At 39.6% G+C, this 27,157-nt stretch overlaps 1 protein-coding gene across 2 annotated transcripts in view; it reads right to left on the bottom strand.

Moving 5' to 3' along the window:
* GSK3B (glycogen synthase kinase 3 beta) overlaps positions 1 to 27,157 on the bottom strand; it is a 149,065-nt gene that overhangs the window by 78,663 nt on the left and 43,245 nt on the right. For both annotated transcript variants that reach the window (XM_036406321.1, XM_036406404.1), the window contains exon 2: positions 15,303 to 15,496. In XM_036406321.1, coding sequence (XP_036262214.1) covers positions 15,303 to 15,496 — 194 coding nt within the window. The remainder of the gene's footprint in view (positions 1 to 15,302; positions 15,497 to 27,157) is intronic.

Here is a 27,157-nt window from a genome sequence, read left to right as displayed (position 1 = left end):
AGAAAGGTGCAGAAAGAAATTATTTCATATGCCAGGTGAACACCATGAATTTAAAATGGCACACTTTTAGCAAATTTCAAAAGGCTACCACCTCATGGGCTTCCAGTTTCAGAGTTCCCAAGCACCAGATCCAGCTAGACAAATTCAGTGCAGGGTCAACCTAAATACCATGAAGTCCAGTCCTTCTTCCCCCAGTAGGTGCAAAAATCATAGAATCACAGAATGGTTTGGGTCAGCAGGGACGTTTGAGATCACCTAGGTCCAACCTCTCTGCCATGGGCAGGGACATCTCCCATTACTGTGTTGCTCAGAGCCCCATCCAACCCAGCCTTGGATACTTCCAGGAATGAGGGATCCAGTTTCTCTGGGCAGCCTGTTCAAGTATCTAACCACTTGCACAATGAAGAATTTATTTTTAACGTCTAATCTAAACCTAACCTCTTTCAGTTTAAATCCATTCCCCCTTGTCCTATCATACATGCCCTTGTAAAAAGTCCCTCTCCAGATCTATTACAACCACTTTCAGGTGCTGGTAAGCCGCCCTAGGATCTCCCTGGAGCCTTCTCCAGGCTGAACAGCCCCAACTCTCTCAGCCTGTTTTCATAGGAGAGCTGCTCCTGGTAGCTTTGTGAGCATCCTGACTTCCTCCTTACTTCCAGAATAAAATGAGAACTTGTACATAACCCTGTAGCAAGGACATGGAAGAGAACTGCTGAAAAAAAGAGACTGAGGGAACAAAGATGACTTGGTCAGACCAATCATCTTGGCATGACTTCTTCCAAAGGTTTATCAGCAGCCATCACCAGATGCTTCCAAGGAAGTTCCCTGGAAGTCATCTGGAACCCTAAAACCTGAAGACATGGACATATAACTTCTCTTTACTGCACCTGTAAGTTGTTTCCAAAAATGCAATTGTAGAAGGAGATAAGAGGCTCAATGCAAGTCAATCACAAATTACATCAGAAGTTGTTTCCTACACCACCTACTACCTTTTCAATGGACTATGCATTCTTCTGTATTTAACACATAGTGCTAGAGAGCATTCTCATAAGCTAATTCATTAAAACATCTACTGTTAATAATAATGCAAGTGGCAAAACCTTCACTGACCTTGCCAAATATTTCCCACTACAAGATGTTATTTTCATGGCTTAAGAAGATCTCCCACTACACACATCATGAAAAACAGACACGCTGCGGAGATGACCAGGAGTAGAGAAATGATCCTGCCCCTCTACTCAGCTTCACTGAGGCCAAACCTGGAGTGCTGTGTCCAGTTCTGGGCTCCTCAGTCCAAGAGAGACATGGAGCTCCTGGAGAGGAGCTGCTCCTGGAGTAGGTTTAGCAGAGGGCAACAAAAATGATGAAGGTACTGAAGCATCTCACTTATGAGGAACGGCTGAGGGGTCTGGGCCTGCTCAGCCTTGAGAAGAGACAGCTAAGAGGGGACCTCACCAGTGTAAGTACCTGAAGGGAGGGTATCAAGAGGATGGAGACAGGCTTTTCTTGGTGGTAAAAAACCATGAGACAAGAGACAATGAGTAGAAACTGATGCATAGGAAGTTCCACCTGAATATGAGGGAAGAATTTCTTTACTGTGCTGTTAACCACGCATTGGAACAGGCTGCCTAGAGAGGCTGTGGAATCTCCCTAGCTGGAGATACCCAAGAATCATTTGGAAGCAATCCTATGCCATGTGGTCTGAAATGACACTGCTTGAGCAGGGATACAGAAACAGATCACCCACTGCAGTCCCTTACAATCTTGCCCATTTTGTGATTCTGTGAATTAATTTCCTTGCCCCACAGCTAACCAGTGAAAATATCTTTTTCCCATTTTGTTGAAATCAAATTTCTACAAAGGGTGCTGAGAACCTTTTGTATTCAAAATCCCAACAGTATGAAATAATGAAGATTACTGTCTGCTGAGGATGTGATACTGCCTGCCTTGCTTATGTAATCAAGACAGTATCACTCCCTACACATTCTGCACATAAGGTTAGGTTAAAACAAGAGTCACTGCATCTTGTGCTCACTGTCTACTTACATTCAGGAAAACTCAAATGAATTTTAAAGGTGAATTAGTTAAAACTTTCTACACTGTTTAACTGGACAGCTGAATTCAGAAAGATCTCAGACACATGTACTTCTCTTGGAAAGTTCATTATCCACTCAAGAAGTCAGCTACAGCATTATCACCCACAAGCAGATCTATGCAGACAAGCCAGTAGGACAGCATGCCACAGCTCAGTGCTCCACCAGGAAGGGGCTTTCTACTACCACCTGCACACGGCGTTGTGCTTTTGGACTGTGTACAGGCTGTTCCCACTAGCAAGGAGGATTCTTTCCAAGAGATATCCATCAGTTTAAATCCAAACAAGAGTCCTTGCACTGTTTATCCTTCCTGCTAATTGATGGCCTTCATGCTGCCACAGAAATTGTTCAATGAATACACTGACTCTGTTATGCCTCCAACACTCCAGGCAACCCTCAACATGTCCTAGTTTTTCCTATGTCTCATACTACTTTCTTGTCCTACTAGATCTGTTAGCCCTGCATGAAAGCAGATAACCTTTATGCCTGTTATGCAGTTACAGAAACAGAGTCATTGCCTACCAGGAAATCCAGCATACTATCTGCAAACCATGTCCTTTCTTGCCCTTATGTTGACTTAATTAAAAAAGGAAAAAAAAAAAAAGATAGCACCAAGTTCTTGAGTATTTGCTGTGGCTCTTCAAATGCTGACTCCAATCAACCTGTTGTGGTTTCCTGCACACTGGGAAAGAACATTGCCATTCCATATGTCCTCATACTCCTGCTTTTGCGGATATCTAAATGACAAGCAGATAGGGTTAATAAATCAAGTGTAATCAAGGAACCCCAGGTCTCACAGACAGGCAATTCTAGTACAGGTTACTGTGATACACTACCAGAAAAATCTAACCTAGAAAGAATATAGAACTACTTTTTAAAAAACTACAGAGCTTCTAATACCATTGCCCCAACTAAAGATTATTATCTGTTGTTGTAAGCTGTTACCACGTTCTAATTTTATAATTCAGAATTGCTCACTATTTATAAAGTATGTTCAGCAGGGCGCTACAAAGTAAAGAAGTATTATCCTTATTTTTAGGAGTTCTTCTGAAAGCTGTGCTCACCTTAGTTCTCCTGCTCTACACCCTGTTACGCCTGCCAGACTTCATCTGAAATGTGCTTACGAAGTTGCTCAGCATCAAAAAACAAAGCAAGTCCATCCACGTAAGATACTGAACTGAATCTTCCTAATGTTCTCTAGCCCATGGACTACATTTGGGAGTGGCAAACTGCTATGTCCTCATTTCCACACCTGCACACTTACTACTAATTCCCATGGTGGTCAGCAACACATCTTTTCAAAGGTTCCTCTATTATTTAACAGCAAAACTGAATTTTCCACTAAAGTGCCCACAGGCAATGTCAATCCACTACGAAGTTTTACTCTAAAAAGGAAAAAAATAAAAGAAAGTTAAAAACCCTCTTCTGTCCACTTGCAGCAAGAGCAGTGCAACCAGTGGACAGTTCTGCAAGCAGGTATTCATGTCTCAATGCAATACCCCTATAAATTGCAATGTCCCCTTCAGGGACTAAGCAGCCTGCAACAAATTACTTCATTTACAATCAATCAACATGCCTACACTGTTAAACTCATCTGGTATAAATGAGATGCCTGGGTTCAAGCCCAAAAAACTTGGTACAACCTTCATGACTCAATGTGCCTGCTGAGATTAAAGGAACATGAATGCAAAAGGGCCTGCCAACTCAGTCTGACAAGCAGATCCTTGGACATATCTTTGAATGAAGGAAAAAAGAAGATGAATCTTTTTAAAGACATCAAGTTATAGATTCTGTCATCATCTGATAAAGCTTAGGAGGGAAAACAAGGAGCTTTTTGTGACAGGGTGATTTTTGAAATTAAGAAACCTCTGAAATGAGATCCAGCTGTTGTTTTCCACATGCATTGTTATGCTTCAGTGATTCAGACTGGATGTTTGTATTTTGACTAGTTAGCTCAGGACCTAAGTAGTCTAATCACCATGGCTGGGGCTTTCAAAGGAACAGCACAAATGAAGATGTGAAATGAGCACCTTTGTTGGGCCTGTAACAATTAGACCTGGCTTCAAATCTTGGAAGAACTAGAGAATATAGATGTCTGTAGTCTGCTTATTTGCATCATGACACATATAAGAGCATCCATTACTCATCTCAGTTCACTGTACTAAGCATTACACAAACAAAAACCCACCCTGAAGAAAGCAGACTGCCTTCTCCTTAGTTAAAAGTCTGCAACATATATTTAAAAATATGATAAACATCACACCTCACATTTCACCTTGAAGAAGAGTGAGTCCCTTCTTTGCTCCTAGCCAGAAAAACAAATGCTCAGCGATCACTTACTTCCTTGACATCACTCACTGTATTTTAAAAGTATCAACACTATGCCAAAGCATCATGGACTGTAATTAGAATGCTCCTTAATAGAATATGTTTTTTGTTGCCTTTCCAGAAACATTTCTTATTTTGAGTTATTACATGATACAACTCTTACAAAACCACCCCAATAAAAAATCAGATTCATTTTTATTTCCTGTGGTAGATCATACCACAGGTCACCAGCAAAACCTAGGTCTAAGTCACCAGCAAAACCTCCGTCTACATTATCCTTCAAATTTAATGTTCCAGTCTTCCAAATGGACCATATTTCACTGCATAATGCAGACAAAAAATGTGATGGAAAAAACAAAGTGGAACAAAAAGTCTAAACAAGCTTTCCTTAACAACATGCAAAGTAAAGTGGTAGTAAAGTAATTATTTGTATTCCAGCCTATTGTGTAGGCTGGAAATAATTCTGTTGGTCACAAACATCTCACGTTCTCAGTCATCAGGGACCAGGAAGTATCCAAGTCACATGAAAAAAATGGCAGCACTGCTAATTTTAGAATATGCCCAACAGTCTGAACTGTCTCTGTACTTTAGATGCTTGACAAAACATTTAGAAGAACTTCCTTTTATTATTTTCCCATGTCTTGGTACTACTTTTCCAAGAAGCAATGGGCAGTGCAAATGTTGCCTTTAGCAGCAAAGAAAACAATTAGCCATTCCATGGCTCTCCAAGTTCTGAACACTTCCCAGAAGGAGCATGCCATCTGGTTATAAAGAGTCAGGTCTACTCAAGAAAACAAGTGGAAAACAAAAATTATTCCCATTTTCACATTCACTTAAATCTTCCTCATTTTGTTTGCTGACTTTGAGTTGATCCTCTTCAAGGAAGAGACACAAATAAAAAAAACCTCAATTACAGCTCAATTAAAAGGTTTTAAACAAAGCCAAAAGGGTTTAACTACAGCACAGTGCCGGAGGGGACGGCACAGCTGTCTTGGTGACACAAAAATGAGAAGATCTGTCCCTGTTCTTTGCTTCAGAAAAACTCCCCTGAGCAGCAGGTGGATCTCTTCTGTCCCTTCTATGACTAGCATTTTATAGGTTATCCCTTCTTTCCCCTCAAGCTTAATAGCTGCCACAGCAGGACATTTGAATAACAAATACTGAGTTCAAAAAGGACAGAGTTTACCACTGCCTGATTTATCAGCCATGCATTTTCAAGACAAAAAACCCGCAGTGTTCCCTGGCAAAAACTGAAGATAAATTATTTAATGATATATTCCAATCATGCTCCAAGACTGGAACGTTGCACCAAAAATAATTTAACCAAGTAAGAATTTAATAAGCAATTGAGAGCCACCAGTAGGTAATGTTGCTAGATATAAAGACTATTTAAGCTAAATATTCCGTGGCCAGGCAATCTCATGATGTGGGATTTCCAAAAGAGAATACATAATGGTACAACCATGAGCCTTGAAATATCTGCGCACATCAAACATCCAAGTAGCCTCAAAAGCCCCATTTTTATCCCATCAAACTAATCTTCTATTTGTACTCTACACAATACTCTTTTGCCTAACGAGGAGACAGGTGTGGAAGGTTCCTCCTGGGACACCATTTCCACCCAACACCTGCATTCATGCCCAAGCTCTCTATAGCAGCAGCAGTACCAAGCTCTCAAGAGCATTAGATGAGCCTGCTCTCTGCCTGACCATCTCAGCATCGACTCTAAGAAGAAAAAAGATCAAACTAGCTTAGAATTGATATACAGCCTCATACACAGTCAACCACTAAATCACTGAGCTTCAGAAGGACTTCAGAAATTTTACTGTGACTTTTTAATTGATGAAGTTCAGGCTCCATTCACAAAATAACAAATCTCTACTTGAATTGGCTGCACACTTGGAAGGCTCTACTCCACTGCCACACCCTAAGACTGTCAGCCATTAAATATTTTCTTTTTAGATGAGAAAACTCAAATCTGCTCCACCAGCCTGTGATCTGCCAGTCTCAGATATGTAAAGATATAGAGTCTCCTATAGACTCTCCTAGAGTAGTGATCCTGAGAGGCTACCAAAGATCTCTCCATAAAATACCACAAAATGAAGAACATTAAAATCAATCTTTACCTTTGTTACACAGACCTACAAATCCATGCCATAGTCAAGGCTCCCTCTAATTAGCAGGTGTGACCCAGATGTAAAACTGATTTATAAATATAAAATGGAGAGGTTATTTCTACTGCATGCAGGGTTACTGTTTTTCTATCCCAGTCCTTCTCAGGCACTTAGAGGCAGCAATGTTAAAAAGTCAAAGGAAAGGAAATTATCTTTCAAAATGGAACTTAATTTGACCACAATCAGGAATTCTGCAATGTCCAAGTACACTCTTACAGTTATAATGTGCTGACAGCATGTGGCTGAGTGACATCTATTCATGTGCTTTGAACTATGCATTTCCATACCTTGATGGGTTTGGAATTCTTGTAAACTGTACTCTCCACTCTGAAGGTCATTATTTCAGAATAGCATCCATTTAACCTGTGTCTTTCAAAACAGTCTCTAGCTAATTTGGGAATGTATATGCACAGAATGTATATTTCATACACTATATATATGTATTTTAGGTAAACCAGACATAGGAACTCGCTTCCTTTAGAAGACCAGAGAGACAGCAAGAAATAAAAACCAAAGCATTATTGAAGCAGCTGTATGAGTTATATGGACTAGTGGGACAAAAGACTTTTCATAAATGTATCTTCCAGTTCTTTTTGTTCGTCAGTAAATTCACATAGGACAGACAGATTTAATTTTAAGTCTCAAGTTATACACTAGAAGTGAGCAAGAGGAGAGAGAACTGACAAAACAGCTATCTTGTTTTAAAGTCCCATCTTGGTCCTAGTTTAAGGAGTACCACAGAAAAACTCACGGAAATAGAAAAGCTCAGGATCCAAAATAAATGAGCCACTTAAACTGTGGTATGGATCTATAAAAGGCCTCATGCAAACACCTGCGGCGTAGGAGCAGAAAAGCCCTCTTTTGACTCCTCCCTTTTCAAAGAACACATTCCTAGGGCCTATTTCCCTACTAACGTGTTGGTTTGGTTTCCCTACTAATATGTTGGTTTCCACATGGCAACATGTGGAAGCACATGTCTAAACACGCACAAAGCCACGTCTCCAGATGAAGAGCTTTTCCTCCTCTATCCTAGGCCAACTAGAGCTGGGTGACACTACATTCCCTGGACATTCATTATCAGTCCAGACTCTCCTGCTAAAAAGCAGAAAACTGATATCAATGCTCATAGTACAAACTCCATGTCATCTCATGTGCCAAACTGAAGACCTATTTTGCACTAACAGCTATTATGCATCCAGTTCAGCTGTCAGATTTGAAAACATCTGCAGGAGTAGCCATAACTACAAATAATTTTATTGTACAGACTTTAAAATAATACAAAGTTAGAAATATGATTCTTAGAGTTCTTAGATGTTCAAGGCCACTGAAGTATGCCCAGGAAGGTTACAGCTGATACACTGAACAGTGCACTGCTTTCTTCAAAGACTCTGAAAAGCAAGAGTAAACAGATTTTTTATCCATTAGGAAAGTTTGAGAAAATTGGAAAATGGAATGAAATTGTTGTGAGTGAAAATTCAGATCTCTACCCAGCCTTTTTGGTTGCTGTGAGCAGACAGGCACTGCAACTGCAATTACAGTTAAATGATAGAATTGGCTCCTCCAGTAAGCTTCCAGGAGACAGCCAGATCAAGTACTGCTGTAAGAAAAGCTATTATCTTGGTAAATGTCTCTGATAATCTGGATAAATTAAGTTGGGCCAGAGCTACAAATCTGGCCTCTATACAAGAGTTAAAGCATAGATTAGAAAAAACTTCTCTGAAAGCAAGCATAGCCCTCCAGCTGTTTAGAAGATGGAAAAACAACCTGAACACACGCCCAGGCATCTCCCATTCTGGAAATCTTATCTGATAGCCTCAGTCTTAAAGAGGGACTGTATTCCCTTAGATAAGGACAGCTAGGAGTAAAAGGCAGTTTTCATCAGGCTCAATTATCTTTCTACTGCTGGTTTAACAAATGTTCACAATATTTGCTGAAAAATATTTTCAGCCTTCCATCCCCACTTCTGATCCAAACACAGAACATCTCATTAGTCAGAAGACAGATCTATTGTTTTGAGTGCACTTTCTAGCTATTTAACAATAAAATTAAGGCACGCTTAAGAGAGTAAAACCTCCATGATAGTCTTACGAAAGTGATTCACTATTCCTCAGATCTTCAAAGTAGCTATGACGTGCAAACCCTCAAAGACTTAAAAGAAAGGTGCTTAAATGTTACTAATTCTCATCACCATGTTTTTCCTTTGTGACTTTTTATCCCATGGGTGCTTCCAACTCAACTGAGATGCAGTAAATAAAGGCATTCTTCTAAGAGAAGGCCTTAGAGATTAATGTTTGAATATTCAGTGATCCTTAGACGGAGATATCAGATGAGAGAACGCATCCAACTCACACACAGATGAAATTAAAAAAGGAAGTTCAGTCCTTAGTTCAGAGGAAACCTGTGCAGATAACAAGAGGTCACAGTGAAAGATAATCATGAATACATCAGAGTAAATCCAACCTCTACACTGTATTCAAAACTTTAAACACTGACTTAGATGAAGGTAGCATTCATTCTGAACGTCTGTGATAACTTTCAATTCCCTTCTAGAAAGGAGTCAAGTAGGAGGGAAAAGGAAGATCTGGAGTGACCTTATTGCTCTCTATAACTACTACAAAAAGGAGTTTGTTTTAAAGTGGGGTTGGTCTCTGCTCTCAGGCAACCAGCAAACAGGATGAGAGGACACAGTCTCCAGCTGAACTAGGGAAGGTTTAGGCTGGACATCAGGAGATATTTCTTCAAAGAATGGTTATTAAAGTTTGGAATGGACTACTAAGGGCAGTGGTAGAGTCACCACCCCTGGAGGTGTTCACAAAACAACTGAATGTGGCACTTAGTGCCATGGTCTAGTTGACAAGGTGGTGATCAGTACAAGGTTGGAATCAATCTTGGAAGTCTTTTCTGTGACTTCAATATCCACCTGTGTGCTTGAAAGAAAGGGTCCACAACTCAGGCACATACAAAGGAAGTCAAGCGTTCTATGAGATATCCAGCAGTAACAATGGCTGCTCTTCAACTGTACCTTTAACATTCTCATGACAAAGCTGTGGTACACAAAAATAGGAGGAGTCTGGAAGATGACCTGCTAAAACATTAAAAAGCAAGAGGATGCACACATCCTGTCTGAACCCAGCAAAGGGAAAACAAACCTGGACAGAAGAGACAGTGATACCACTTCTGTTAAAGCTTTACAACTGGGTTGCCCAACACATATCAGGAAGATGGGTGTCAAACTCCTGTCTGCTTGTCAGTATATAGACATGACTACCCATAGCCCGAGCTTACAGACTGCAAAACAAAACTTGTTTTACCTCTTCTTTCAGTCACATTACCCAAGTAACTTGAGTACCTCTCTCCTCAAAACAGCTCAGATACACCAAAAGTGGCCTTAATAGACTGAAGCCCCCTGAAATGAAGTCTTTTTTTCCAGTATAATGCTACTATCTGTTGTATCTTTACTGGCCATCGATAACCAAGAGCTAAGAAACAAGCTGGGGGAAGTCAGAAAAAATGGAACTAATTCAACCCAATTTGAAGTCATATTCTCACAGTGGTCTGTTAACCCCTGAGATTCTGAGAGCAAAAGAGGCAAATCATTAATCAACAGGTTCACTTTTTCACATGCATATTTACAGAATTATATCTTCAACCATGAGCAGAGACACAAAACCTATTAAGAAAAAAACTGGGTCAGCTCTAGACTTCTGAATGCTCTAAACAGAAAAGTCTCTTGAAAAGTTAGCAGAACTTAAAAACCTAAACACCTAGTCATTTTTCAATGGAAAGTCTTCCTTGTGGTTTTACATTTTTCATAGGAGCTGCTATGATCAAAGTTGCTGTAAATAAGGTAACACAAACAGCAGATATGGGCTACTTTGAAAAGAATCTTTTTAGCTTGATATATCTGAGGCAGGAACTGAAGGAAAGCTGTTGCTTTCAGAAGCATTTCAAACAGCTCACAAAAGTACACACACCAGCAGGGAAAGAAAGAAACCAGAACCTCAACACAAACTTATTTTTCCATCCTGCTGCTTTATTGGGCTTTAAGGCTCATATTAACACTAAGACTTTACATATTAAAAAGGAAAAAAAACCAACAACAAGAAAAAACAAACAAAAAACAAACAAACAAAAACACCCCCCCCAAAAAAAAAAACAACAAAAAACCCCAACAAACCAAACCCCCTCCCCCCAAAAAAAAACAACAAAAAAACCCCAGCAAACCAAAACAAGGAAACAGTAAACATGTAAATAGTCACAACACCTATTCCTTCCCTAACTAAAAACAGGAAAGACCACTGCCTACTATTGAGTGGCCTCAGCTTCAGCAATGCAGTGCTTCACATTTATGGACCATTAGGGCCCTAGTTTGACATCCTCTCACACTCCAGAAGATCTGCCTATTTAAATAATTCAGGCAACTAAGCCAAGGGCACACACGGTTGGATGGTTAAACCAAGGCAGTCCCTGAATGATTTGACAGACTGGATGGCATGAATGGTTCCCATTACAGGATTTGGCTTTCTCTTGCTCACACTTTATGTCTCTGTGAGCCATTAACAAGAAATGTGATGCCCAATCTAGACTGTTTGAAAAGGTACAGGAGGAGTACAAACTCTCTTCATCACTTAGATTTCAACAGCCCAGAGCTAAAAGCAGAAACATCAAGTATGCAATTCAGATGCAAGAAATTTAACTGCTTATTCTCAGTCAGCTGTGAAATACTTCTAGCAATTCATACATTCATTTCATTAGGATTTCTTAGAAACCTTAATGGAATGGCAGAAATAACAAAAAAATAACTATTTATGCTAACATGCCTCTTTGCTTATTATTGGTTTTTGGACAATGAGACAGCAACATGACAGACTCTTAATCTGAAGAATATTCCAATGAAAATGCTAACAAAAGCAGTGCAAGAATTTTTATGCTACCAGTATTTTCTTTTCAAGCATCACAATTAGGCTGTGTCACTTGAGGGCCTGCACAGACACATAAATGAAAATAATTGAAAATACTATGAACCTTTTAACCGCATCTATTGATGCTTTGCATAAGAACCTATTATTACACAATTTTGGAATAGAAGCAGAAATACAGTATAGATCTGTGAAAGCCAGGTCATTGTCTTTTGGAAATTTTGCCATTTGAAAGCACTTTGGCCCCAAAGTTTGTGAGCAGCTGCCTTACACTGTTTTTCAAAGAGAAACATCCCTCTCACACCTGTTAAACTTTTAACTGCAAAAAAAATCCAAAACCCACCACCCCAAAAATATAACTTTCGTTAAGAGTTGGTTAATTAAATTAAACAAATTAAATTGTTTCACAGATTAATGACAAACAGGACATAGTTTGTGAACTACTGATTCAATTATCAGGTAATTGCCCAAAAATACATTCCTTAATTCCTCACACTTAGTATGGAGAACTACCTTACTGAAGGCAGAACTACAAACTGAAATTAAGCATAAATCTCTAAGTGGTATTTTATTTATTCTCTTCAGGGACTTGCCACTTATTCCTACCAACACTATTACTGTACATTACACTGAACTCTAGACATACACGCTCTAAAATCCAGAGCAATTCAGAGACCCTGTTTAAAACACGGTCATGCAGGAACTGCAATGTCAAACTGAAGAACCATTGAACTGCAACGAGGGAGTAGAAAGAAGGAGCATTGCAAACTATCTTTACCATCACAGAAACTGTAAGATTCAACTCTTCAGCACTGATTTAACACTCAACTTCTTTCTGGTCTGGACCAATACTGGGAGGCTGACTTGTCATAGTAATGGAAAAGGAAAAAAGAAAAATAGGCAAACCCCCTCCCCCCCCCCCCCCCGGTAATTCCAGCTTTCAAGCTAGCTTCAAACCTGGACAAATGCATCTCAGCTTCCTGACAGAGATCTAAAATTGGCAACTTAGGCACATATTCCAGACCTACACAGTGGTGGCCCTCTACATTCACAAAATGCAGCAAGAGCCTAGAGGTTACACTCTCTTGGGACTTTCTTTAGTTCCTGAATTTTCAATTTCAAGACTATCTGTTAGCTCTTCTCAAAGCACTTTTTGAAGAAATCATGACTAAGGAATTATACTGCATATACCAAGAGAAATATATCACAATAGACAAGCACCAGGCAGATAAGGGATAAGCAGGCACCAGGCAGAAGCATACAGCTGAAAATTTTGTTCCTGATTCAAATTTCAGGAAGCAACTTCCATACATCCCTTTCCTCTTGTTGCTTGTTCACCACTGGGATCAGTGCAGACTGGTATTTCTGAAGTGCCCCCCCCCCCTCTTCCCTCCCTTGTTTGATTCATTATCAAAGTGATAATGAATCAAACAAGCTGCCACCACCTTGGCCTGCCTGCGTAAGGTTGGCTTTTTCCCCTCAATCATTGCTGAAGTGAGAGTATGCGTTAATGAGAGGGGAGTGGCAGATTTTAGGAACTCAACTGACCAGGCCTTGGATCTGGACTTGGGCAGCCAAGCAGGGATGGCAAGAGCCCAGCTGAGCTGCACCCTCAGCTCAGCTCTCTGAACACATGGGATGGTCTGCTCCTACAGTGCACTCAAACCATTCAGCCAACAGACTTTCCAAGTTCCCTCTGTAACTTGTAGATTATGTGGTCCAGTATTTACTACCTAGATCAGGCATTCCCAAAGAGTAGCACAGCCTGAAGAAATTGTATGCTGCTCTTAATATAATATACATCTGTCTAGTTTCCACATCTGTCCAGGTAGAGGCTGCCATTCAGCCTGCAAGAATTTACACCTCCTGCCAACATAACATACACTTCTAGATCAGAATGTGAAAAAATGAGAGGACTGAAGTGACAAATGATGGTGGAAAAATTAGGGAGCTTAGACCAAAGGTAGATGATGTTGTGTAGTTGGGATAAAAGTTTGGAATAAGAATACGAAAAAATGCATAACTTAGGTATTACTGCAGATGTGACCCATACAAATTATGAAGTTTAAAAAACTATTTTTAAATTAATGCTGTCTCTCTGCAAATCTATACATGGACTTAAGCATTAATTACACCTAGTTTAGGGATATTAAAGCCTCCAGGTATTGGATGTTCTCAGCTCATATTATCAAATGCAGACAATTAATTCAGAGTCCAAACTGGAAACACCCTACTTAGCTTTTCAGTTCAGCTGTTTTGCTTTAACAAAGGGCTAATATTCAAGAAACAATTTTTTCTATCACTTAAAGAAACACTCAAAAAAAAATAAGAAAGATATATAGTCAGGTAACAAAATGTCACTAAACCAACTACCAAAACAAAAAGCAATCAAAGACCAACATTTTACTCTAGATGCCCAAGAGAGATTAATTTAAAAAAAGTAAGATGTCACAAACTATTAATATCTGATGGTCAGGAACTAAAATGCTTGGCCAAGTTTTCATTTTGACACACTGCAAAACCCCAGTTAGAAGACTAAAGAAATCAAAGGTTCTTGTCAAATGCACTAGCTGACATCAACCAAGCATGACAGCGTATAGGAAATATCCTGACCTTCCCCCTTAAACCTATGCAATGGGAAGAGACCAAAAAGCTCCTTTTAAGTACTAGGTTTAGAATTTGTTTTTCCTTTTCTGTTTTACCTCTTCTTTCTTCTCCTAAAATAAGGCACTCTTACATCATATTGCATGCTTCCCAAGTACTAATTACCTTCAACCCATAATACAGTCCAGAAATAACTCAGATGTAAGAGCTATGTAAGAACTTTATAAGTCGTCCTTAACTGGAAGTAAACAATTGTGCGTTACATTAATTTAAATGCATCTTTCCCATTTTCCTTCGAAACGCTTCAAAACAATGTTTTTGCCACTAAAAAAGGACACAAATCACAAATATTACCAGTGAAGCTAGCTGTGTCTGAGGTCTTGCTGTGAAAACAAGATATGTTAAAACCAGGATCTCTGCTATCATGTACTGCTTGCACAAGCTGATCTCTAGGCCACCTGACTATAAGGGAAAGAGGTCAAGTACATTAAGTACCAAGCTGTGGACTAACAGAAGTGTTGAGGTGGCTTATGGTTCTTAAATTTATTTGGTTTAAAAATCACTAAATAAAAAGATTTCTCTTTGGAAGGCTACCAGTTTAGAATAAAGGATCACTAGTCTACTAAAACCACCAGGGTAGAACAGGTTTATAAATCAGATAACAAAAAAAAAAGTAATCTTCAGCCCAAACTGTCCTGGGCTCAGTATTTGTTATCTTCTTGCTTGGCCTTTAGAATTTCTGATTTACTCAAATATAGCTTTCAACTTCATAGGTGCAGCACCTAAAAACAAAGCCTAAAGGCTCCTGTTCCTTCCAGCAGTTTAAATACTAATGATTGGAGAAGAGTTTATGCTAGAAAAAAGTAACCTTAAGACAAGCTTTTCCTTTGTTTCCACAGCTCACTGTGTGAGAAATCTGGCCAGCAACCTGGAAACAGCACATCAAATCAGCATTTTTAGCTTCCTGACTTGCACTAATACAAATAATCATAGTGACTCACCAATTTTCAATTTAACTACTGCTTTATCATAATCCATCTGTTTAATTTTCAGTCCCAAAAAAATTTAGGCATATTTATGCTCTCCAATGAAAATAAATTAAGAAAATAAAAAACATTGCCATCAAAGACATGGAAAATGAGATAATATTCATGAAAATACTATGAACTTATGCATAGGCTCACCTTAAATCTTTTATCCTGCAGGACTTTCTTAATGGCCACAAGCTCTCCTGAATCACAGAGTTTGGCTTGATACACAACACCAAAAGATCCATTTCCAATCACCTTGGTGTCTGTGTAGCTGACTTCTTGTGGTCGGTCTGGACCTTGTCCAGGAGTTGCAACTACTGTAGTCACCTTGCTGCCATCTTTGTCTCCTGCAAAGCAAGAGATACACAAATAATCAAAATACACGCATAAACAGGATGACCAACAAGAATAAAACAGAGGAGGGTAAGACAAAGATTTAGATCAGCATATGTACTTCAATATTATAGAGAAAACCAGAAAACCTCTGACAAAGTGCAAAGAAAACACTGGGCATGGTTTTTTACCAATATATATATATATTAAGTGATGACAATTTTTCATTTAGATTATTGCTAAGAAAAATTTGCTCTCCAGAAGTAAATAATTGAGCAATAAAATGTAATGCACAAAGAAGCCAAGTATTTATCCCTACATCTGATTATCAAGTAAGGGATATTAAACACACTGTTTGCATTACCAAAATGAAGCTTTTTCCTAGAACTGAAGAAACCAAACTGCCAGTATGAGCTCAGATCAGCACTCTGATCTTTACAGGCATTTTTCTGGCAACAACAAAAACCAGGAGCACTTAGGTTTGTTACAAATCTACCCACATGTAAAGTTTCAGCTTGCAGCACTAGGAAGCATAACCTTTGTCAAACCTGGCTGTGTGCACCTGAAGCCAAACCTAGGCTGCATCAGATGGCACAGGCTTGTTCCTCCCTTCTTCTGTCTGGACTTCCTTGCACAGAAGGGAGGCACTTGCTGGGGCAGGGGAAGAAGGGGGAGAAGGATGCCAACAGCAGGCACTCAGCTGGTATCTCAACAGGAACCAGAGCACAGCAGGGGACAGTGCTCAGGATGCAAGAGCACAGTGGAAGCTGCACAGGTGAATGTGCTGTGGCACAGATGCAGCAGCTTGGGGCTCCAGCCACTTTCCATCAAACGACCCAAGCCACTGTCACCTACTCTTAGCCCCACTGTTACTACCAATAGTGCTTCGCCCTATTCAAAGTCTGATTTTGTTCATAATAGGAGCAAAGCTTTAGGCACTTTACAAGCACAGTCAGGGCATTTCTTGCCATTCAGTTGCAATAAAGAGCCCTTCAGGCTTGGGTTACAGAACCAAACAGGGCTGCAAGAAAAACTAGAACCTGCTGTTGCATAGCAGTCACCACAATTCTACAGAACCTGTTCTCAAGAAATGCCCATCACACCTGCTTATTAACAAACCTTCTCTCCATGACTTTCTCCAGGAATTCTCTTCACTTCTCATGCATTTAGAAAAATCTTTCCAAGAGACAGCTTGATCAATAGCGTTGGTGTAGTGCAGGCAAAATGCTTTTTTGTTCTGCTCCAAAAAGGGCATGGAAAAAAAATTGCACAGCTCACTCTCTTTCCCCCCACTGCCCGCTTCAAATATGAGTGCTGTTGCAAAGAAAGTTACTATGATGGAGAAGTTATTTCTGTTTAGGAAACCTCTCCCCTCACTGCTAAAAAACTACTCAGGTACAGCACCTAAAACCAGGCTCTGCAAAGGAAGCTTATCTCAGCTCTACCTAGCATGCTGGTGACTTCTTGTGTCTGACTTACAACACACTTGTTTGTACAGCCCAGCACAATGTTTGCAGCTTGTGCAATGCTGTGACCTCAGGATCAGCTTGTGTACCAAACTCTCCTCTGTGGGGCTGCTGCCTGTCCAATCCTCATCCACTCTCCACTTACACACCTGATTGCTCTTATCAAAGCCTAATAATCTGCATTTTGTCCTGACTGAACTGCATCCAAGGTTACTGAGCTCCCTTGCCAGCTTATCAAATCCTACCATCACAGTCACTATCCAGAGATTTATTTCCCAATGCTACATGAAATTTACCTAAGAAATTGGTGAAAAACTGGTGAATCCTATGAGACTGCCTAAAGGCCCTGCAAAAACGCACAAAATATCTCATCCTTTTTTTTCTTGGACCTCCTGGTATGCTCTAACAAAATAATCATTTTGTATGTCTTTCATGGGATTTCCCGTAGTCCATTGTTCTCCTAGATTTCTCATGAGAAAACCAGTTTGCAAACTTCAGAGTCAAGATACCCACATCTACTACTACTTCTTCTGCACCTACAAAATTCAGAAGAAAAGCAGGTGGCTTGACACAATTTCCTCCTGAAAAATCCACAATAACTACTACTCATCTCCTATGTTGCCTCTTAGGTTCTTACAACTTGCTTCCTTTTATGAGTACAACTACTCCATGAAACAAATTAACAAATCAAACATAAATTAAGTACATTAGTGCTAAAGGTGCCAATTACTTGCCAAGCAATACAGAGTTGATCTAGCCCTTCCCCATAATAGTCACAACAAGTTGAGATGCAGATGTATAGATTTGGAGAGAAAATGGGGTAGGGGGTAGAAAGGAACACTAGACAGATTAATGTCTTCTTACAGGGAGAGAAAGAGAAGCATAAATAGAAGCATACTAGCTGCATGGAAAATTCACTCTCCTCTTTGATAACTGTAAGAAATAAAAGAAGGAAGTCACAAATACAAAGAAATCCTTTTTTCTATTTTTGTAAACAAACTGAAAGTGTAACTCTCATAGCACCAATGCATTTTATTTGTCCAATTATTCTATTATTATCATCATTCTAACTTACCAAATATACAAATGAGTTATATCTGCTTTATTACAGCAATCCTCATCAAATAAAAGGTAATCTCCTACCTGCTCAATTTTTAGGGGCATCTTTTTTTTCTTTTTGGCAGGGTTCACTAGACCAGAGGACTGAGATTGTTGTTAATGAGTTTTATTCTCCATTTTTCCAAAAATCAAGACTAATGCACTCTTAGAGATAAAAATAATTGCCCCTGGCACCCCTGGTTGAGATTTGAAGTACTTGATATCAAGAGATCTGCTCTAAGGACTTTCTTCAGAGCTGCAACTCTCTCAGGGACCTCCTTGTCCACTAAAGCAAACCCTGAATTTCAGGCCACGTCAAGTGTTTTATCCCAACGTGCAGCACACAAGCTGCAGCCATTCAGCCAACTTTTCCAGAGTTCAAATGAAAAACCAGTCAGCTTTAGACACCTTCCTTTAACTCCACAGAGAAACAGCTCCTACCTAAACTTGCTGAAATCATCAGTGCTTAGAAGTGTATTCACTGGCACTTTAAACACTACACCAAGAATTACTTTGTTTCTTTACCAGAATTTACAGAGCATTAAGCCTCCTCCATAGAGCCTTCTCCCATCTTCCTGCTTTCAGGAAACAACAGTTTTTGCAAACCATCCACAAAACACACCATAAGGACTCCAATCTTTCAAAAGTTAAGCCAGTAAGAGTTTCAGTTATATTCTATTTCAGTATTGTTGAACCTGAGAGGATATAGGGTAAAATTCACCTTGCACCTTTCACAGCTTTGATCTCCAAGAATAAAACATCTCACTGCTGCTCAAAGTATACAGATAATGTGTTTGTATGGCAGCAGCATCCAGAGGCTCCAAGCCTGTTTTGCCACTCCTTGCCACAAGACAGATGTAGGTACTGCTGACAAGATCATACACAGTTCAGAATGGTTATCCCAGTTTTAATTGTCTGGACAGCAAGCACTGACTTGCCAGCCAAACAGCACATGAAGGAGTTCACTAAACAGCTTTCAGAAATGCTGGGTTTAGCCTCAGCATGATGGAAAATGGTAGAGAGGAAACAGCCCTGCCCAGCAATCTTCAGTACATCCAAAGAGAATACTAACAGCAAACACCAAGAAGCATTATACCACAGCAAGTCTTAAAGAGAAGCCTAGACAGTTCTTATCTCATTCCCTTCACCTCTTATTTTGTTTAGGACTGTCAGACTCTGTGACCCCAGTGGACAGGCAGGCACCACCAAACACTGAATACTCTCCACACCTTTGACTGTAAGGTCTACAACAGAACTAGGACATTAAATGGAAAAACTAAAGGAGGAAGAAAGACTAAATAGCAAAATACTGAACAGCTCCTATAGCACAGCTCACATGAAATGCATCACTAGCATGTGTCCAGAGGCTGCTGTTTTCTAGGGCCAACAGCAATATGACTTGCTTTACTGTAACCAAAAAGCAAATTCATGTGACTATAAAATCATCATCTATGCTAACCACCTTTATAACAGCCAGAGTAGAAGCAAAAGGATAAATAAATAGTTATCACATTATAATCCACTTGCATTTGGTATTTCATGGAAACCCTTAAAGCATTTCCTCACACACTACTGATGTTTAGCATCCATGATGTTGTATTTGGGTTTGAGTTTTTTTAAGAGCTTTTTCCACAACTCTGATGTGAAATTGAAAACAAAATCCAGACATTTCAACTTCCAAGTGCTCTGATTAATCTAGCTCACTTTCTACCTTTAGTACATGATGACCACATGGACAAATCAGAACCATTGCGTAAAAGCACTGCTGAAAGCAGCAAATACTCATCAGCTTGTGGGAAGAAATGAGCATACTCCACTTAGAAGACCACAGACCATCAGTGCAAGCTACAATCCTATTTTTGCATCTCAAAAAAAGGAAACCTATGGTGGCATATGGTTTTGTTTTTACTCACGTGACACTGGGGATCCTGCTACTGGGCAAGCATTTTGTCACACATACTCCACCAGCTGCAGATTCCTTCTGCTAAGCTCAAAGGTGACCACCTGTAAGTGTACTGCATGTATACTTTTGGCCTGTGCCAAATGAGGTGTCATTCAATAAAATTCACTTCAGTCCTCAGGGACCATGAAAGGCATCCTTTGCTATTGATCATCCACACACACCTTCTACTGAATGGGCCTGGAGAAAGTCCAAAATTATGTCTGCCCTACATCCCTTTAGCTGTTTAGTGTCTGACTGAGCAGTGAAACCACACTTTAATGCAGAGATCTAAGAGTGCTTTTTTAGCTCTCAACTCTATATGTGGGTGCCCCCTTCCTCCTTTTCAATGTGCTTTACAGTTGAAGAAACAATGTATTAGTACAATGATTACAGCAGCTTTACTTCTACTTCAAATGCAACCTTGATCCTTTGCACGTCTACAAACTCCACCTTTTCCTCTCTTTTGACTTTACTTGTTTCCTCTCACTTCCCTCCTCCTCCTGCTGCATTCCTCCTCACCAGCATGCTCACAGGCTTTTCCATTAGATATTACCTAGGTTGTTTTAAAGTCCTAAAAGAAAACTTTACTACAGACATACAACACACTCTGTACAATGTCTGAGGTCACATAACTGTGCTCATTTAAATAGCTTCACTGATTTGTTTCAAATCTCAGTGTCACCTCCCTACTAAGACATGGCTCAACATTAAGTCACTTGACTATTTCTCCCCTTCATAAGGCTTAGCTGCACTGCTTCATCTTAATTTGCTCAATGCTCAATAGAGTCAGGAGTCACTTCCACAGAAATCTGACACGGCTGGATCCAGCTCCTGCTGATGGGATTAGGTTACAACCAGTAGCTGACACAACTACCTAGAAAGAAATGAGCAACCAGAGGGGGATGGAAGTTTATCAGAACTGCAGTAGCTCTTCTCAGTTGTGGATAACTAGACAGTCAAAAGATCTCACTACTTTGTGAAAAAAATGTTTTAAGAGAAAACTTTTCTTGAGCTATCTGCTAGAATCTGGTGCTCATCATCACATAAGGCTATGGAATAAAACACCTGACTTCTCAGATAATTGTTCATGGCATGTGAGGGAAGAAGGAGGTCAGCAGCTGCTCTGAAAGTCTTTAACGTGGCCAATGTATGCTTGAGGAAACAGTGTCAGCAGCAGAAATCACTACTAATTTTCTTTTTCTAGTTAATTTTTCCTACTACATTTTTTAAAAAGTTAGTTTCACGAAGAGCTAATTATTATGAGTCAGTACAGAGGAGAAAGTACTAAAATGGTATTTACAAACTGTTTTACTAGACAACTTCCTTTTCTCATCAGTGAGCTGCGAGAATGTTACCTAGTGGGAGACAGGATAAACCTAGAACCATACAGAATCACAGAATGGTTTGAAGGGACATTAAAGCACATCCAGTTCCAACCCCTGCAAGCATAACCAGAGAATCTGCACTTGAGCAAGCTATTCCAAGTCCCATCCAGGCTGGCCTCGAATACTTTCAGGGACAGGGCATCCACAGCTTCTCTGGGCAACCTGTTCTAGTGTCTCACCACACACACAGGAAAGAATTTCTATGTATAATCTCAAGTTTTCAGTTTGAATCCATTACCCCTTGCCCTATCACTATAAGCCCTTGTAAAAAGTCCCTTTCCAGCTTTCTTGAAATGAACATTCATAGACCAAATCAGAAAAACTCAGGGAATCAAAGAAAGGGGTCTTACAAAACACAGTGTCATTTGGTTTTTCAATTTACACCGAACAAAAGGAGTCCTTGGAATTCCAAAAATAGTTCAGGTCAAGCATTGAATAAAAACCTGTAAGTGTGCCAATCATCACCCAGATAAGGCAGATGCATTCACTGAATATTTATATACCCACACACTTGTTTTAGCACAGAAAATGTCACTTGACTTCCTGACTGTAACTGAATACTGCAATAAAAGAGTGGCCATTAGACATTACTTAAGATCAGAAGAATCTCATGATTTGTACCCAAGGATTTTGGAAGAGCTAACTAAGAAGTCATTTTTGAAAGGAATCAGAACACTCAGAGAACTTCTAAGATAGATGGGATGACTCATGCAATCCTGTTATTTTGACAACAATTTTGGCTTAAGTGCCACATCAGTTACGTTAATAATGAATAAAGAAGCAGTAAGGTACTTCACAGAGACCCAACTGCTGGATTCCATATAGCTAGAGACTACAGGTTCATTTAGAATGAAAAAAAAGATAAAACCAGTGACGCACAAGCACTGTGACTTCTGTAGGGCTTCTAACTTGCCATCACATCACAAATTAATGAAGAAACACATATACAGAAAGAAAAATTATTATTAATCAAATGGTAATACACTAGCCCATAATTGCAAAATAAAATATAATAGGAGGTGCCACCAGCATTAATTTTTGCCCTCGCACTTACTGTTTTTATTGACAATCTGAAAGAAAGGCCATGAAGTACTAAGACACAAGATTTAGTTATGCACAGGGTAGAGATCCGTGAAAAAGCAGCCGACCTTCCTTAATAACCCAGGAGCAAATTAGGCAGAGGGATCCAGAACCCAAGATCATCACTTGGCCATGCAGCCAAGTCATCCAAAGAGTGGAGTCATCAACTCTGACTTGCAGGACATCCCAACACAGACAGAAGCACACACTGTTACTGGGACCTAAAGCAATCCTTAGATGTATAAGCAGAAGTACATCAGACAGACAAAAAAACCCCAAAAACTCTTTGCTATTTCACACTCATTGAACAGCTACTGGAATAGCATGCTCAATCCTGATAGCTGAAATTCAGCAGTGATGATTCAAAACACTAGAGATTCACAAAGAAGCCTCAGACATCATAAGGTCAGCAAAAATACATTACTTTGAGTGAGACTTAAGAGTGCAAACAATTTAAGTCAAAGAGAAAGCTGGAGGATTATCTCTAAAAGGAAGAAGGAACAGACACTTCAGAGAGAGCTCTGATAGGCAGGTGGAGGACATAGTGCAAATAATGACTAGAAACAGAAATTGCAAGAATTTGGGACAGAACTGTAGGTGGACAAAATTTCAAAAAAAATCATTTCCTTACTAAAAGCTCTGAAAGATAGGGTTATTTTTGCAACATAGATTTTTATTTTAGACTACAATTTTTTTTTAAACAAGAAGTACTGCTGAACTGCAACTGCTAGGCTTGAAGTAAGAAAGCATGCATACAATTAACATGATGTCTCTTAGGGCCTTAAGAAGGTCACAAAAGCTCAACACCCACAGAAATAATTTCTTTCAACTTAGCACTAATGCAATGGTGTCATAACTCAATATTAAATATGCCGCTTTCCACAACAGTCGAAATCCGAAATCTGCATTCAATTTAAACAAAAACACAATAAAGTGATAAATAATGAAAATGTGAAGACTGGCAGGTCATTCTTTGGCTTTATTGCTAATGATCAAATTATAGGCACAGTTAACTATGTGTCAATTCACTTCAGCTCAATCCCAAGACAAATAATCAGGACAAATTTCAGCAACAACTGCCAAGTCAAAGATCACCAAGTGAAAAGGTTTCTAAAAAAGCCTGAAATCAAAGTTGCCATCACCTCTAGCTGGACATAGAGGAAGGAAGTAAAAGCAAAATTGTTCATTCCACTTGTACCAAGTAACAATGCTTTTTACATGTCAATCATTTAAAAAGTAATTTTTTTTTCAAAAGAAATTTACCTTGCAGAAGGCCAAAAGGCCAAACCTCTAACTTCAAAACACCGTAGGCTCTACATTTTGCTCAACAGTTTCTAAAATGGCAAATTCAAAGCACTAAGGGTTAAGTTTATGCAGGAAAGAACTGAAAAACTGATCAAAAAGTAAACAGAATACCAGTGACTGATTTCTGTCTAATGAAATAAACTATCCTATCCCTATAAAAAAAAAAGTCAACTGTTTAGAAAGGTGATATAACATTATTATAAAAATTAAACTGTGTAGCTCAACTGACCTATTTTTGAGGTCATTGTGTCACTAAAAACAAAAAAAGAAACTAAATGTATTTCCAGCAGACTGTGACAAGTAATGGAATGACTCATATGCTTATAATTGATGTAATAAACACATAAAATTACATCAAGATGAGTAGCTGGAACAGCATCTGCATTTACTGCATCCCAGTTCAGACATTCAAAATGCCATTGGGGCTTTAAGTCTTTCTTTAGAGATAATCACAGACTTTTGGAGGGCACATTCAATTCACTCCCTTTGAAAGCTTAATGCTAAAGATCGCAAACAAATATTTAAAGAATAAGCAGGGCAGCGAACAGGTTCCAGAACATTCACATGATAAGCTTGTTAAAATGTCACTGAAAGGTTACATGAAGTTCTCAGGCACTGACTTTCTACAGGTTTTTACATCTTGACCACGGAAGTCAAAGTGAGCACAGCACGGTGTTGGCCATGCAGTTGTGCTTCCCTACTCCAGCATAAACTTGACTGTGAACAGTTTAAAAAACAAAACAAAAAACCCAAGAGGAAAAAGGATGGAAAGAGCTCTGTTGATCTAGCACAGATGCCTATCACATTGGCCATCAGATGACCTCCCTGGATCCAACTGTGGCAGATGGGATTCCAACAATCAGCTGCTTATATCGGCCACCACGAAATCCCAACAAGTTAACACCCCACTGATTTATAAACCAAACAGCTGAATCCAGAAGGGATGTTTACTCACAGCACATGAAAAAAAAACAAAAACAACTTCATTTTGCTATAAGCTGTCCCTCCTACCAATGTGTAATGTGGTGCCCACACCTTTCTGAGGCACATTTAAGGTCTGTGCTACCCATCTCTAACACAGAGCTTGCTTCAAGTACTCTTTCAGTTATGGCAAACATAGACCAAAACCATACATTTCTAAAGAGAGCAGCAGTTACCACTCAGATAGGGAAAAAATTCTGCACAATTACCTTGGGAAGTACCATAAAAAGAAATTTTTTTTCTGTGACTAAACAAAATATCCACAAGAATGCTTACACTTATATTTCTGCTTTGGAAAAAAAACACAGAAACATACAATTAAGGTAATCGAAACACTGGCTGCCAGTGGGGTTTCATAAGCAGTCTCATGCTTGTTAACAAGTTATTTTTAGTAGGCACTCTTTCTGTTCTCCTCTCTCTCCACCCACATGCAGAAGAACCCACCCCACAAAAGCTGTTTAGCTATATAAATCAAATTTAAACTTAGATGAGGTGATTCCACAGATTAGGAAGCAAGTACCATAGCAATCGTAATAGATTTTGTTTTTATGATCTTAGATCTGGTCATTTCAGCCCCAAAAAGCTTACAGGTTAAATGCAGCTCAAGAGACAAGAACAGAGATAGGGAATGAACAGAAACAGTATGACATCATTTTAGCATAAGACTGCAGCCTCAGTAGTATTCTCTTTTAGCTTTTTAGCTCAGAGTTGATTGCTAGCTGAGAAATTCAGCCCATACAGTACTAGGATTTCTTATTTGAAGTTTCCTTTAGTTATTCTTTCCTCTTATATCATGAGGAACATGATTTAGCAAATATTTGCCAAAGACAGCTATAGCAGTTCAGCTGACACGGAGTACCTTATAAACCCCTGTAACTGAGCCCTGACACGCAGAACCCCGAGTTACAAACATATCGTGTTTATCCACTTGTTAGTGCCATTCAACAGCTGACCCTGAACGAGTCTATCCGTGTCTTCTAGCAGGGCTGAGGGGTGAATCCATTGTTAGGCTACTGACACACCTACTTTAACACCAGAACTCCCACCCCTCAAAGAATACCAAATAATAAACAGCTCATCTGGGGAATTCCCAGGTGGCCTACAAGCTTCCCATCAAAATATCTGGTATGACCTGCAAACTTCTCACTGAAGCAGTTTCTTGCAAACTGCGTAAGAAGGGAGGCTATCTACTTGCTGCAGACTTCCCTAACTGCAATTGTTAACTGCAAATTAAAATTGAGTTTTTAAATCAAACAATTAAATGTACATGTCACCGAGACAAGCACATCTCTGACCTCTGAGAACAGACATCACCACTGTTTTTTCCTTTTCATTCTGTCTTTGCATACACCAAGAGGCTTTAGTTCGTAAGAACACACCATTAAGCGAAACCCACAGAAAGCCAAGTTGCCAAGACCCTCTCTACCACATACTTGCACAAATTAAGAACATCTTAATACATCTTAGAGGGAGTCTCTATTCTCCTAGTGGAGGTTTAAATAAAATGTCTTTCAGCTGTGTTAATTACAGCAGTGCTTAAGTATGAAGTGTGACTAGGACCCCACTGCGCTAGGCACAGCACCAGGAATAAGAGACAGCTCCTGCCCCACTGGGAAGGATGGCCAAAAAGGAAATAGGCTAAAGGAAGAAGAAAATAAAGCAAAAGGTAAGGAACAGGAAAAACACAGGTGAAAAAAATCCAAAATGTCCCAACCCCCCAAAATGCTAGCATTGAAAAGTGCAGAGAAGCAGAAGCAAGAGCAGAGAATCCAGGATAGAATTTGGAGCACGACTGTAAGCATATTAACACTGAGCTCAGAGAACCCACAAGTGAGTTCTCCAGGGGTGTGAAACACTTGCTGTCACCACTTCTGCAGGCAGCCCAGGCCAGCAGAGCTTCTGGGTAGTTCTCTGTGGCCTCTGCAAGCCTTGCCAGACTGTGGAGAAAGAAGCAGGGCACGAAGCAAGCAGTTCCTCATCTGCTGGAGTCTCCCTGGCAGGTGCCTTCTGCCATGCTGTGAAGCCAATCCTTATCACAAAGGAGCATCCTCAAACCTTGAATTTTTTGTCTAAAAAATGAAGAGCAATATCTGTACTAATGGATATCACAGGTGGACTTGGAAATCCAGGTGCAACACCCATGATCAGCAACACTCACTTAACCTGCAAAGCTTTCCTGGCAGGGCAAAGGACGAAGCTCTCCCCCTGTAAGAGCCATGAATTCTAACATATTTTTCTGCTCTCTGAAATATTAGAGGACTCTCCTTTCCTTTGCAATTTCTCCTTTCAGTCAAGTACTCCATAATTATGTCATCCAATTAGGACCTGACATGTTTTCTTACTCTTAAGCTTCACTGAACACATCACAAAAATACAGCACATACTTGTCACGCTATTCTCTCTATGACCAAGAAACAG

This window comes from Molothrus ater, chromosome 2 (assembly GCF_012460135.2).
Source record: "Molothrus ater isolate BHLD 08-10-18 breed brown headed cowbird chromosome 2, BPBGC_Mater_1.1, whole genome shotgun sequence".
NCBI lineage: Eukaryota > Metazoa > Chordata > Aves > Passeriformes > Icteridae > Molothrus > Molothrus ater.
This window is presented reverse-complemented; position numbering and strand designations above follow the sequence as displayed.